This window comes from Hordeum vulgare, chromosome 4H, assembly GCF_904849725.1.
Source record: "Hordeum vulgare subsp. vulgare chromosome 4H, MorexV3_pseudomolecules_assembly, whole genome shotgun sequence".
Classification (NCBI taxonomy): domain Eukaryota; kingdom Viridiplantae; phylum Streptophyta; class Magnoliopsida; order Poales; family Poaceae; genus Hordeum; species Hordeum vulgare.
Window position 1 is genome coordinate 602,591,223 of NC_058521.1, and position 14,385 is coordinate 602,605,607.

General features: G+C 45.2%; 1 protein-coding gene across 1 annotated transcript; it reads right to left on the reverse strand.

The window, feature by feature from the left end:
• Positions 1–10,898: 10,898 nt before the first annotated feature.
• Positions 10,899–12,320, reverse strand: LOC123447512 (zinc finger protein 4-like). The gene is made up of 2 exons (XM_045124120.1): positions 11,769–12,320; positions 10,899–11,326 (listed from the first exon to the last, which is right to left on the reverse strand). The coding sequence occupies exon 1, from the start codon at positions 12,213–12,215 to the stop codon at positions 11,838–11,840; it is 378 nt and encodes a 125-aa protein (XP_044980055.1). The 5' UTR covers positions 12,216–12,320; the 3' UTR covers positions 10,899–11,326; positions 11,769–11,837.
• Between the last annotated feature and the right edge of the window lie 2,065 nt (positions 12,321–14,385).

Below are 14,385 nucleotides of genomic sequence, written 5' to 3' on the forward strand. Positions count from 1 at the left end.
TTGAGAAGATCAGAGATCAATGGCCCGCATTTGTGGCCCACAAGACATCGGAAAAGAGTAAGAAGATGTCAGCGAAAAACAAGAAAAATGCTGCGAAGAAGAAGCATCACCATCGCACGGGGTCAGGTGGTTACCTTAAAGCCGGACCTTTGTGGGACAAGGCTGAGAATGACCTGATTGCTAAAGGGGTCGAACCAGATACATTGAGATGGCCAGACCGTTGCCGGACTTGGTTCTTCGGGGTTGGCGAAACCTTGGACCCTTTACCAGGGAAGTGCGTTTGGACGGAAGAGCAACTCGGAATACCCGTCATGAAGCTTCGACACTATATCGCCGCAGCACGGGAAGGGACGTTCGTTCCAGAGAGTGAGAAGGACGAGCTCACAATGGCCCTTGAGAATCCTGAGCACCCTGGACGGACACGAGGCACGCCAGGCTCCCTTCCGTGGAACGCTGGGTTTCCGGACGCAGGCGGTTACAAAACCCAGGAGAGGAGGAAGAAAGTGGAGCATAGCCAACTGCAGGCGCTGCACGAAAGGGTACAAGGGTTAGAGGAACGAGAAGCACATCGCAGCAAACGACGTGCCGAAGCTTCCCCTGAAGCTACCTCGCCATCTTAGCGGAGAAGCAACGTGGCTTCCACCGAGCGGACTCAGCAGCTGGAGCCTGTCTTCACGGGCTACCCCGTGGATGCTATCACAGAGTCTCAACATTTCCACCTTATGACGCGATGGATGACATTGAAAGTCAAGGCGGCTGTTGGCTCTGTTATACCTAATGAACCTGGCTCAACCTACCACGGCCAGCCGATTCCAGAAGGATATGCTAGGGTGATGGTGGATCAAATAACGGACGGATTTGAGGACCTTGAGCTTGACCACCCTACGGGTGAAGGGGAGATTCGGCTGGGTTCTTCTCTGAAGACTACATGCCTATGGCGGAAGGAGCTCATCAACCTTCCGAACTGGACGCCTCCGCCTCCTCCTCCTCCTCCGGTGAGTCAGGGCACTCCGCCTCCTCCTCCACCTCCTCCGGCGAGTGATCAGGGCACTCAGCCTCCTTCTCCGGCGCGTGGCGGCACTCCGCCTCCTTCTCCGCCTGCGCCGGCGCGCCCGAGCAGCCAGCTGCCTCCACCTTCTCCGCCTCGTCAACAAGGGCGGAAGAGACCCGCCGCCGCTCCGGCTCCTCCGACATGTCGTCCTTCTCCTCCGCCTCGTAAGAAAGGAAAGACAACCGCAGCCGCTCCGTCTGCTCCGGCGTCTAGCAGTACAGCCAGAGGCAGGCAATACAGATACGGTCCTTCTCTGAAGACTCCAGAGAAGTTACCATATGAGAGGAGCCAGGAGGAAAACACGAAGATCGTGCAAGCCGAAGTGACCAACTTCTTTGAAGGGGTCAAAACAAAGAAAAATCCACCTCCGGAGGAGAAGATAGATCCGGTAAAAGCGAAGCGTACTCTGGCTGCCCTGACGAAACCACCAAAGTCTCCGGTGAAAGACAACTATGAGCGCATTCTTACAAAGTCATTTATCGAAGCGGAGCGGTCGGGAAGTACTGTCAGTGCTCAAAGGTTAGCACAACGACGAGCTGGGAAAAAAGTTGCCCAGCTCGGCGAACAAGCGAATTAATCGTTGCCCCCGCTCCACGTGTGTAGCGTCGTCGCGAATCATCCGGCCAGGATGGTGCCCGGTTATAACGATCTTGGAGATTACCTGCCCGACGATGCACATTTTGATTTCTTGGAGGTGGACGAACACAAATACGTGTACGGGAAGCCTCTCGTCAAAGATGAAAAATCTCTAACAACGATGATGCGAAGATTCCATGATTGGTATATGAAAACCTGCAGAGAGTCTGAGGGGAGGAATATTTTGACGCTCAGAGTTAAAGAGGAGCATGACCTCGTGGGAATTGATCTCTTGAATGTTCCATTTGAGGAGTTCTTCGAGTTTTTCAATCTAAAGGCCCTCGATAAGTTAATGATCGCTTGCTACTGCCTGTAAGTAGTACTACTTCTGTCATTAAGTCTCTATATATAGGTTAGCTCTTTCATTGCATATATCTTTAATTATTGTCACTATATTATGCACATTGAAGATCGCCGAATTGAAGAAAAGACAAATCGGTGATATTGGGTTCATTAACACAAATCTCATAGATGCATATATGGTTAAATTTCAGGCCAAAGATACCGAGGCCAAGCTGCTACAATCGTTTATATTAAATCAAAACAAAGCTATAATACTCTTCCCTTACGAATTCGAGTGAGTGTTACTGTCTTGTGCATATTCGGTTTCCCTTATTAGTCGAGGTTATAGTAATGTAATTGATGAGTTATGCATGCGTGCGCAGGTTCCACTATATTCTCCTAGAGATTGAGCTTGAGCAGGGACTAGTAACCATCTTAGACTCGAGACGAAAAGATCCCAAGAAGTACGCGGACATGACTGAAATTCTAGATAAGTAAGTTAAATCTATCATTATCGCACCATATCGGCAACTTCAATTTGTTCATTTCCTGATATCAAGTAATTGTTTTCTTTGTTTGACCGGGTTTGGAGTAAATTCACCTCAAAAACTCCGGGACTGCCAAAGAAGCTGCAGTTTAGACACCCGAAAGTAAGTACTATAGTAGCATATATGTTCCACGCATCTCCTAGTGATTCAAGCGCTAGTTTCATCAATACCATTTAGCATGCTTGCTAATTATCAGTTTGATTGACCTCTATTTCTTGTAAAGTGGTTGTGGCAGGAAGAAGGGACTAATTACTATGGATACTACATTTGCGAGTCCATCCGCCACACGACCTGTGAGCGGGGCTAATCCGAGAAACAATATGAAGTGCGTAAATAAATATATTCACAATTTTATTTTATTAACATCATTTGTGTTCAGTTTCATTTATTCATATATATGTATTGACACCCTTCTTCAAATTAGATATTTCGGATGCGAGATGAACTCCTAACACCAGATCGTATGTGAGGAATTCAAGAGGAATTGACGGCATTCTTTCTTGACCACGTGATCGCTAAAGACGGAGAATACTATGTGGACCCTGCAGGGTTCAATTTTAATTAGGAGATTGTATTTGTAAAAGATACTTATATTGTATATATGTAGCCAGTAACGTCGGATAGATATACGAGAACTTGTTGTTCGACCAATCTCTCAGAGAAGGAGAGGTGGTCGATATCACTTCTCTTTGTATGCATCTGTTCATGACGATCTTCTGTTTCCTTCATTTGCTTAACTAGCTAGCATGTCTAGTCCTCTCTATACGTATAGTACGCAGCGTCGACCAAGCACGGAGATAAGAAATGACACTTCTCTCTATTAATTAGCAAGCTAACACAATATATGAAACACCTAAATTAACCCCCCAAAACCCCCAAACCCTCCCCCCTTTCCAAAAAAACAAAAACCCCAGCACCTGAGATGCTGACGCGTGGATGCCTATTGGTCCCGGTTGGTGCCACCAACCGGGACCAAAGGGCCTCCTGCCTGGGCTCGCCGCACCGGCCACGTGGAGGCCTATCTGTCCCGGTTTATGCAAGAACCGGGACTAAAGGTTTAGGGCATTAGTACCGACACTTTAGTCCTGGTTCAAAAACCGGGACAAATAGTCCTCACGAACCGGGACAATAGGTCCTTTTTCTACTAGTGATTGAGTATGATATTAGAATTAAATAAAGAAAAAAGGGTGCGCTACTTCGAAAATTCTATAGTTATGAGATATAATTTCGGGATCAGCTGGCCGTATCATATCCCCGAACATAGCTACTCGCTCTGTATCGGTGCATTAGTTATCTCAGATTTTGCATCACAACCAAGATGAAGCGAAAAAGAGAAAACTTGATGTTTATTTGCTAATTAATACCATTGCATGCAATAAACTGACCAACGCATGTCATGCTAGGTACTTTTAAGTCATTAAAGACATATATGTCTCACATCTCCTAAGGCTGGTTGTAATGGATAGTATCATATACTAGTATCATGCATATGATACTAGTGTATGATGCCAAATCCGTAATGCACAACATCATATGTTAGAGCATCTTCAACAGGCGCGCTTCGCGCCGCGCCTAAAAAACGAGTTTGCCGCGCGCTGGTCGTCTGGTTTTGCGCGTCGCGCAACGCTGGCTCCAACAGCCGCGCTATAATGCAGCGCGCGCGCCGCTCCAGCAGTGCCCAAAAATGCAGCGCGCACAATATTTTTTAATAATTAGATTGCATTTAAAAAAAGATACAAAGTTATTTTTACATAGATAGCAACTAGATAGGTAGTTCGAAAACATAGATAGATAGTTCGGTGCTAGATAGTTCGATAAAAAAATACTAATCCTAGTCGCTCCAGTCATCTGCACCACCATCGTCGTCGGTGTCGTCGGAGGTTGACAGCCAAATGTCAAACCATCGTTCATCTTCTTCAGTGAAGAAGGAACTCCCGCCTGCATTGATGAGGTCGGCCTGCGCACACGCCAAAGCCTTCCGACGACGTCTATCCAACCGCTCCTCGCGGCGCCAACGCGTGTCCTCCTCGCGGCGCCGTTCCCAGTACTCCTGCTCGTAGGCGACGTCTTCCGGGTGGCGCTGGCGCCACTCCGCCATGACCCGCTCGTCCTCCTGGGCGACGAGGAGGCGGCGCTGCAGCGCAGTGTGCTCCGCACGGTCTTGTGCGGAGTTTAGACGAGGCGGCGGGGCCAGGTCTAATGCCTGCTGTTACGTGCGGACGTCGGGGAAGTTCATCTGCAGTCGCGGCCTGCCTAGGCGCCACGCCGCCGCATCGAACGCGCGGGCGGCCTCGTGCGCCGTGTCATACGCGCCGAGGCTCAGCCGGAGATCGCTGGAGCGTATCTCGGCGTAGAACCTGCCGTTGGGGCGCTGGCGAACGCCGCGGTAGCCCGACGCAGACCGGCGGCGCGGCGGCATGGTGGCTCGTCGGCGGCGGCGGCGGCGCGAGAAGGGAGAGAGAGCGCGGCGCGAGAGGCAGGGAGAACGCGGCGGCGGCGCGAGCGGCAGAGGAAGAGAGAAGAGAGAACGCGGCGCGAGAGGCAGGGCAGCGCGCGGGACGCGGCGCCGCAAAAATGGCGCGCGGGCTGCCGCCTTTTCGCGCGTGCGCTAGCGGTTCCCGCGCGTGCGGTTTTCCCGCCGCCGCTGGAGCGCGCATTTCAGTCCCGCGCGCGGTAAACTGTCGTTTTTAGCGCGCGCGCCTTTTTGCGCGTCTGTTGGAGATGCTCTTAATATCATAGGATAGTTCATTTATTGCCATGCAAAACACATATTAACATATCATTTAATATGATACGGTATTATAGTATGATACTCAACACTCTCTTTCTTCATTATGATATTCAACACTGTCTTATTTGAAAGACCTCCTCCAAAGAAACTCGAATATGCAAACGAAACTTAATTTAACCTCTTGGTTCAAACATACTACTATCAAAGATTGAAAATCAAAGCCACAAAGAGAGAGAGAGAGATCGGTGACACACCGCACTCACGTGACACAGATCCCCTCCCGATAGAAAGGGGGCAAGCCAAGACGAGATTTTTTCTAGATGCAAGAAGAGTTTTCGGGTACAACGGCAATCACAGAGCAGGGTCTACTAGGGGCGGACTAAAATGTTCACCGTCTCGAGTGTGTAAGAATTCTTGAGTCCTACGTCCTTTGCATTGGAGTATACAATCTTCTTTTTTCGTTTGTGTCCGAATAGACAATCATAAGGCTGGTCGTAATGGTAGTATCATAAGTAGTATTATGCATGTCAACTAAGCATATTTGATAAGGTGACATAAAATTGAATGAAGAAAAAAAGGATTGAGTATCATATTAGAATTAAATGAAGAAAAAGGGTGCGCTACTTCGGAAATTCTATAGTTACTACGTCTGTCACGGTTTATAAGATATAGTTAAATTTACGTGCATTTCTATAATAGACCAGGTTTAAGACGTATTGCAATTACTTCTAGCTGTTAATTAGTATTCCGTTGTACTACTTTTATATGTATGCATAGTGTGAATGCTATTTTTTACCCCATCTCACAGGCAATCAATAACCACCTAGATTGCAGAAAATTTTCAAACATGTCTTCTAAACCGCGACGGAGGAACTATAAGATATAATTTCGGAATCAGCTGGCCGTATCATATCCCCAAACATAGCTACTTCCTTTGTATCGATGCATTAGTTATCTTAGATTATGCATCACAACCAAGATGGAGGTAAAAAGAGAGAACTTGATGTTTATTTGCTAATTAATGCCATTGCATACAATAAACTGATCAATGCATGTCATGCTAAGGCTCGTCATAGTGAAGAGTATCATATAGTAGTATCATGCATATGATACTATTGTATGATACTACCTCCATAATGCATAGTATGATAAACTAGTATCATAGATGACCTCATTTATTGACATGCATGACACATACTTCCTCCATTCCTAAATATAAGTGCACCGTGTTAAGTTCTCAGCTCATTAGGCGCATGAGTATTATTGATGCTATTTTTTAGTCCATCTTACTACCTCCGTCACGGTTTAGAAGACACAATTAAATTTATGTGCATTTCCATAATATATAAGGTTTAAGGCGCATTGCATTTACTCCTAGCTGCTAATTAATACTCCGTTGTACTACTTCTATATGCATGCATAGTGTGAATGCTATTTTTTACCCCATCTCACAGCCAATCAACAACCACCTAGGTTTCAGAGAATTTCCAAACATGCCTTCTAAACCGTGACAGAGGAAGTACAATAAATCGATAACTACCTAGGTTTTAGTGATTTTCCAAGCACGCCTTTTAAACCGTGACGGGGAAAGTAGTACCTCTATAATAAGGACTAACATATGTGTGATGTCATGCAACACTATATTTTTTAGGTTGTAGACTCATCTTGTGTCGGTGTGTGTGATGTTATTTATTGTGTGAGTAACTAGCTATGTTACTCTATTTGTCTCTCTCCTCATTAATTAGTTATCATATCATATTTTTTGCTTATGTGTCATCTGTATTACTCTTTATGTTACTCCCACTATGGATAGTCTTATTGATTAATTCATTTGCAATGTCAATAGGTTTATTATTAATTTTGCCAGGTAACACTGCACGTAAGCTCTAAAAGATCCGCCACCTCGCAAACTATTGGATTCAACGCCAGATGATTGCTAGATTGAGTTGTCAGCTTTGCAACAAGGACGATGTTGCGCCCAGGCATTTGTAAGAGAGTTCATATTGCAGAAGTTTTGCAATAGAGATAATGTTGCGGATTTTTTTGCAATAGAGACAATGTTGCGGAATGTTTTGTCTTCACGAGAAAGTCTTGCGACTTCAATGATATTGGATAATCTTTCTTGCAATAGGCAGGATGTTGCAAGAAAAAATCACTGTCGGTTGTTCGCCGTCCTCTTATCAGGCCACCTTGCCGCCATCCTCCTCTCCGACAAGGTCATGGACGAGGCGGGTGGCAACGGAGGCCACCACTCCCGACCCCGGTTGTAACCTCGGGTGACGCGCGTGGGATCTGGAAGTCGTCGCATCATCGTCTCACCTTTGTCTTCGGCGATCTACAACAAATGAATTGTTGCAGTGGTAGCACGACAACAATGGATCAGTTGCAAATCTAATGGTGGTGGCCCATGGGCCACATGGCGTGCGGAGGAGGCGACAGACGCGAGAGCTGCGATCTGCCGGTTGATTTGAATTTAGAAGAGCTGCGTTCCGGACTATCCAAATCCTCCTCAAACGTGCACATACACGATAGGTTAGTGACCAGATCAGAGAGAAAAGGGAAAAACCAACCCAACCGGATCCCTCATATCATTCCTACATGTCCGGATAGTTCACCAACCTCATATCCATCTCAAAAATATGAATGATATGATGGCTTGCGGACGCGCCTGGTCAGTCCGCCGCGTAGGACGCTGCTCCATCCCGGACCACCTATTCTTTTTTCCTTCTCTTTATCCATTTTCATCAATCACGTGGAAGTGACCGGACAGATGAGGAAGAAAAACAATGATTGTGGTTACGTGAACAGATAAATAGGGGCTTAAAATAATCACGTCTGGTTAATGATCGATCGCGTCCACGCATATTTGAGGGTTTGAATTATAGATATGTGACTGTAGATGCTCTAACAGGCCCGGTTATGCGTGGAGGGATGGCATGGTAACCTCGAAGCTCTTGATCGCCTCGGGCTCATGGGGCTGTTTTGGTGTAGTAATCAACAATAGCAATTCTCTTCTCAGGGCCGTTGAGGGGCCTATGCGAGCCAAAATCCCGAGCCCCCCAACTAGGGTAATCCAGGTTTAGGCCAAACGTTTCTTTTGTGTTGTGTGAACGCAGAAAAACCCGTTCCGGCCTTCTTGGGCCTGGTCTGCTCATGGCCTCGAGCCATACGTGTTGCCCATCGTCACGTGGAGCCGTGGATGAGGTGGATGGATCGTAGCTATCATAGACCAAACAAGAGACAACCCCATCGTTGTACTTGTATGTACGTTTTGTAACTTCATATTCATGTTCCTTAATCTCTTGGCTTTTCATCTTGCCTTCGCTTTAGATTGAATCGGTGTCGATTGTTTTGCAGGTTGCAGTCAAGCGTCGGGCAGAAGCAGAATTGCACCTGATCTTTGAGCACCAGACACCGCCGCATCGACGGCCTGCAGACACTGCGGCGGTGCCGCCTTACAAGAACAGAAGACCAACTGGTGCGGTGCCCTCCCTACGATCTTCCCCTTATCCCGAATTTTGATGCAAATTAAAAGTCGTGTTAATATTTTATTAATATATTTTGGAACGACTTTTATCTTGTTGTTCAAGTTCAAAAGTTCTCATAGATTCAAGAATTTCAGTAATTATTTGTCATGTGGTCCAAGTCCAAAATCAAGATTCTATGTGATTCTAACTATCCATACAAGTCACAAGCCTATATTAACGATGACTGGAAAAACATTAATTATAAAGTTATAATTGAAGATTTTATTTCACGAAACACAAGACGGATGACACGTTTCGGTAGAGCATGCGTTTGGTTTATTGGTTTTAGTATTTTGCATTGATACTTGAGAATTTTCTAAACATTGAACGAAATAACATAGATTTAGATTATATAGTTTGTTGTTATGCTTGCGTTATTGTATTTTTTTAATGTTAGAGCCTCATTTTGCTTTTCACACAGCGGCTCCGAATTCCTGCAGACGGCCCTAGCAGTACTGGATAATTCTCTTTGCACAGTAGATTATCTCATGAGCAGCACGAAGCAAATGAGAGGCTCACGAGGATGGCAACTTCACTTGGACCATACGTATGCACAGTAGTGCTGGACAACAGATATAATAATCCCCACGTGTTAATATATCTCTTGAGAAAGCTATGTGAAGCGACCCACACAAGGACGGAAGCGACTAAAGCCAGGCTAGCACCACACACCATCTGGGGGTCAATTTTTCTGTTTAGATCTATAAGACTAAAAAAATTTAAATTTGACCTCACTTTTAAAAGAATTCCTGATCTAACCTTTTTTCGTGACGCCAACATCTCTAGCGTATTGTTTGCATGGAAGACGTCAAGGTCTCTGGCGTCTGGTACATACCTACATGGCCGGGTGACCTGCTGAGTTTCTGGCGTGACATGGTACCAAACGCCAGAGACCTTGGCGTCTGGTCCTAGACCAGACGCCAAGAACCCTGACGTTTGGTAGCAGATCATACATTTTTTTATAATGTGTGCAACGTCATCCAGACGTCAGGGTCCTCGGAGTTTGATACGAGACGCCAGGGTCCCTGGCGTTTGGTACCATGCCACGTCATAAACTTAACTGATCAGCCGGTCATGCCATCCCGTACTAGACGTCGGAGATCTTGACGTCTCACATGCAAATCAGACGCCAGTAATGTTGGCGTGTTAGATTGAGAATTTTTACAAGAACGACGCCATTTTTGGATTTTCTTTGTTCTATAGGTCAAAACAGAAAAATTAGCCCCATCTGGGCATGCATCTTTGGCGCCACTCTACCCGGAGGCCAGAGGAGGACCCACATCGGCCCGGTCGTTTTATGATGTTCATCAGCAGATCCATACGGCCGGCATCGCTTCTGCCCGGTCGTTTTATGTCGCCTAGCTAGCATAATTGGCAAGGCACAGTTTTCCACTCCTAGGCGCCTCACCGGCTGGACAAGGCTAATTAAAACCACCTCTCGGTTCTTGCTTAGCAGTCTTTTTTGCTTTTTCTTAAAACAGTATAAATATATTCATTTTTATGAACGCACACATGCAGAGTTTATCCTTATGAGCATCTCTCACTACACGAAAAAACTTATAAATCGAGTGCCCGAAACACTTGGCTTATACATGAAAACACTCGGTTTATATTAAAATTTATAAAATCATCATAGCCGCTTCGTCGTCGACGAAAATGTCTCTTTTTACTGAATGCTCATCGTCAAAAATTCAAAAATTCAGTAATAGATTCGAGCATCAGGACTCAAATTCTGATAGGTTATGATACCACAGTCTCTTTAACCGTTCTTTTATCTTTTGAAAAGGGCAGTGGTGTCCCATACTGCAATATATGATTTCCTGGCTCTTGTACACTCTTACATACATACACCACGTAGCTACATCCCATGCTTATATGTATGCTGATGGTTCCCAAGGGTAGGCGAATTGTGTTGTGCCCATGGAAAAAAAATGTGTTGTGCCAATATGTTTGGTATGCATTACATTCAGCAATGGGACGAGCGGGGCTACATGTACAGGAAGGTTACGGGATGAGGAAATTATAGGGTGTGATGGCGGTTTCTAATTTGTCATTAATAGAGGCATGAGCCCACCCCCTTGAAATCAGGAGGGGGCATGTTTAGAAAGTTTGAAAGGAACCTGTAGAAATCCTGTAAAAGCCTGTATGTCTAGCATTAGCTAGGAGTGTATTTCCATATCTATCAGTCATCAGTATGTGCATGTCTTACATTCTGCAGTATCTATATCCATAAAAAGGAGACAGAAGATGGACGCTCATAACCGGTGAACGTTCGCGGGAAATGGTGGCACACCTGAACGTTTCAGGTGCCATTTTTTAGTTCTGAGGGGTTGACAGTTTCTTCAGAAAAGACATCTTTTGTTTAAAAACTGTCATCGTTTGTTTTTTCTTCACAAATAGAACTGTCGTCAAATGCCGTTCAATTGCCACCCCTCTCCTGGAGAACGCAAGGTGGGTAACATTTACCGTAGAAGATATGTTGCAGCCTTGCAGTACTATTATAGCCGAAACATATACAGCCAGTGGCGATCGATCAATGGAGGTATAGTACCTGCGTTTGAAATAGTGAGAGAATTCTCACATGGAAGATGGAACATATATTATCTGAATCACTCGAATAAGCCAAACAATGGAAGTAACAATATGCTCCCTCCGTTCCTAAATATTTATATTTGTAGTTAAAAAGAACTAGACTAGTTTTCTTCAACTATAAATATTTAGAAAGAGAGCAAGTACAGTATAATAGTAGAACAGTGAAAACAAGAAAAATTAAATCTCCATGCCTTCTGGATGAGCATATATGTAAATTAACAAACTCTCTTTCTGGTCAAGGAATTCCATAAGAGAAACTCTACAGAAAGAAGAACAGATGGATCAAACACACACACACACACGCACGAGCTTGACACAAGCAAATCATTAACTTGACACGTGTCCAACTTGTACTAGCAATTTCACACGCATGTAGTCACCAAAGACGACTTTTGACATACCGAAAGAGCTAGCGGATTTGCGCCGGTCAACTGGTGCATCTGGAGAAGAGGGACCAGTTAGCAGAGCTATCATAGACGGAGAGACAAGTCGACGTCGACCACGGCGCCGCCGTGCTCCGACCAGCTCCAGCCGCGCTTGTGCGCCTGGACAGCAGCAGCAGCAGCCGTCCCAGCCGCTGACACGAAACTGCCGGCGAAGGAGTGCAGCCTCTCGTCCTGGGCCGCAGCAGGCGCACCCACCCCAGCGGCAGCGGCCTGCAGGCGGCGCTTGGCGATGCTGCGCTCGTGCTTATGCGCGTTCTGGTGGCCGCCGAGCGCCTGCGAGGTGAGGAACTTGCGGTGGCAGTACACGCAGAGGAAGAAGCCGAAGAGGTGGGGCTCCGGCGACATGGGGCGGAGGGTGAGCTCCAGGCTCAGCTCCTCATGCTCGCCGCTCAGCCGTTCCATTCTACGTAGTCACGGACTTACGCCGCCTATATGGAAAGTGGGGGTGAAAGCAAGAGCTTAACTCGCCACGGACATTGTTGTGTGCTACTGCTACCCGGAGGATTTTTAAATAGTGCACAGCTTAACGGGTTCTGCACTGTTCATTGGGATCTCGTTAGTGAAGCCGGTGGCCGGACACCGCGCGCATCGTCTCCCGCCGACTGCTGATTGGCTAACGGGTTCTGCACTGTTCATTGGGATCTCGTTAGTGAAGCCGGTGGCCGGACACCGCGCACATCGTCTCCCGTCGACTGCTGATTGGCTGACGGGAGAGTGGCTGGGAGGATTTATCACACATCATTGTTGATGCCTATCGTTTCGTTTCGTTTCGTTTCATCTCCACCGCGGAGCCCTGTACAGATCGAGTTTCTTCTCCTGAAAATCAATATGGGAATCACAATAGGATTGCAAAGAGCTAGAGCCTTGACTCAGTGGTTGGGCATGTGGTTGTGCAGCATAACGACGCGAGTTTAATTTATAGAATTGACATGAAATTCTCCCCATTTTAAGAGGTGGGAGACTGGCGTCGAACAGACATGAGCGATAAAAAGGACTAGCGACGGGGGTGCATCGCAGGACGGCGATCCGGCCATGGCAAGGTCCACTTCCCAGCGCACGTGATACGTACGTCAAACTCGATCTTGACTGGTGCTTCGACGACTACGTCTAGGGTTGATTGGTAACTTGTAAGCCCTAATACTGCTCTGCTCTAGTTTTGGATGATTGGTTTTCTGTTTCGGAACATGAGGGGCCAAATGTAGCCAAAAAAAGGAGATGATACAAAATGTGGACTTGTATATTTGAGGGTGGAGCATGGATTTTCTCAAAGAAAATGGCTCTCAATCCTAAAGTGTACACACACAATAGCATATATTCCTTCAGTAAAATGTGCACCCTTGTTTACAACTGTACTCAACTTTAATTAAAGGGATAGTGAATTTATGCCCCTAGTTGTGTCCTATTAGGCTGTTTTGCCCTATTTTTATAACAAAATCCTCGGTTATGCCCTAGCGAGTTCGCTCCTCTTATGCATTTTCCCTTTGAGCGCCCTTTGACCATTTCACCCTCACTTTGAAAACTTCATAAAAAAATCACATTAACTCAAAAAATACAAGTAAGATATCAAAGTATTCATGAAAACCTCACCCATGGTCATTTGCATTCATGAAAAAGTGTTGTTTAACCATATGAGGTTATTAACATTATTGAACCTAAAAAAATATGAAGACCACTTTTTGATGAAGGCAAATAGAATGCACATATAGGTGATGTTTTTCTAAACATTCTGATATCTTATTTACATTTTTATGAGTTCATATGAATTTGTTATGATTTTTTTAAAATAATGATCAAACGATCAAAGGGTGGTCGAAGGGCAACTGCATGAGAGGAGCGAGGTGGCTTGGGCAGGACCAATTCCACCCCCCCCCCCCAATAAACTAGGGACAAAACAACCGAATAGGATACAACTAGGGGCACAAAATTAGTTATCCCTTAACAAAATGTTTATCTACTTCTTGTCAAGTCCTTTTTCAACATATATAGAGGAATGGTTTTCCAGATCAGATGAGAGGGAATAGTGTAGGAAGTGAAACGGTCTAGAGATATTTTGCAGACAAGGTGTAGAGCAAAAAAATAACATACAATGATGCACCATAAAGCTATACCATATTCATAGCAAAATTCCAATGGAATAATAAACTGTATGCCCCTAGTTGTGTCCCACTCGGCTATTTTGCTTCTAGTTTTGAAAAATCCTCTTTTCTACCCAAGCCACTTCACTCTCTTATGCATTTCCCCTTTAACCACCCATTGACCGTTTCACCGTCAGTTTGAAAACTTCATAACTTATTCATATTAACTCAGAAAAATACAAATAAAATATCAAAATGTTGAACAGAAATCACCTATATGTGCATGCCATTTACATTAATGAGAAAAGTGTTATTTAAACCACACAAGGTTATTAATATTATTAATTCTCTTAAACCTAAAAATGTATGAACAATACCTTTTCATGAAGGAAAATGACATGCACATATAGGTGATGTTTCTTAACATTAGGATATCTTATTTACATTTTTTTAGTTAATATGAATTTGTTATGATGTTTCCAAAGTGGCGGCCAAAG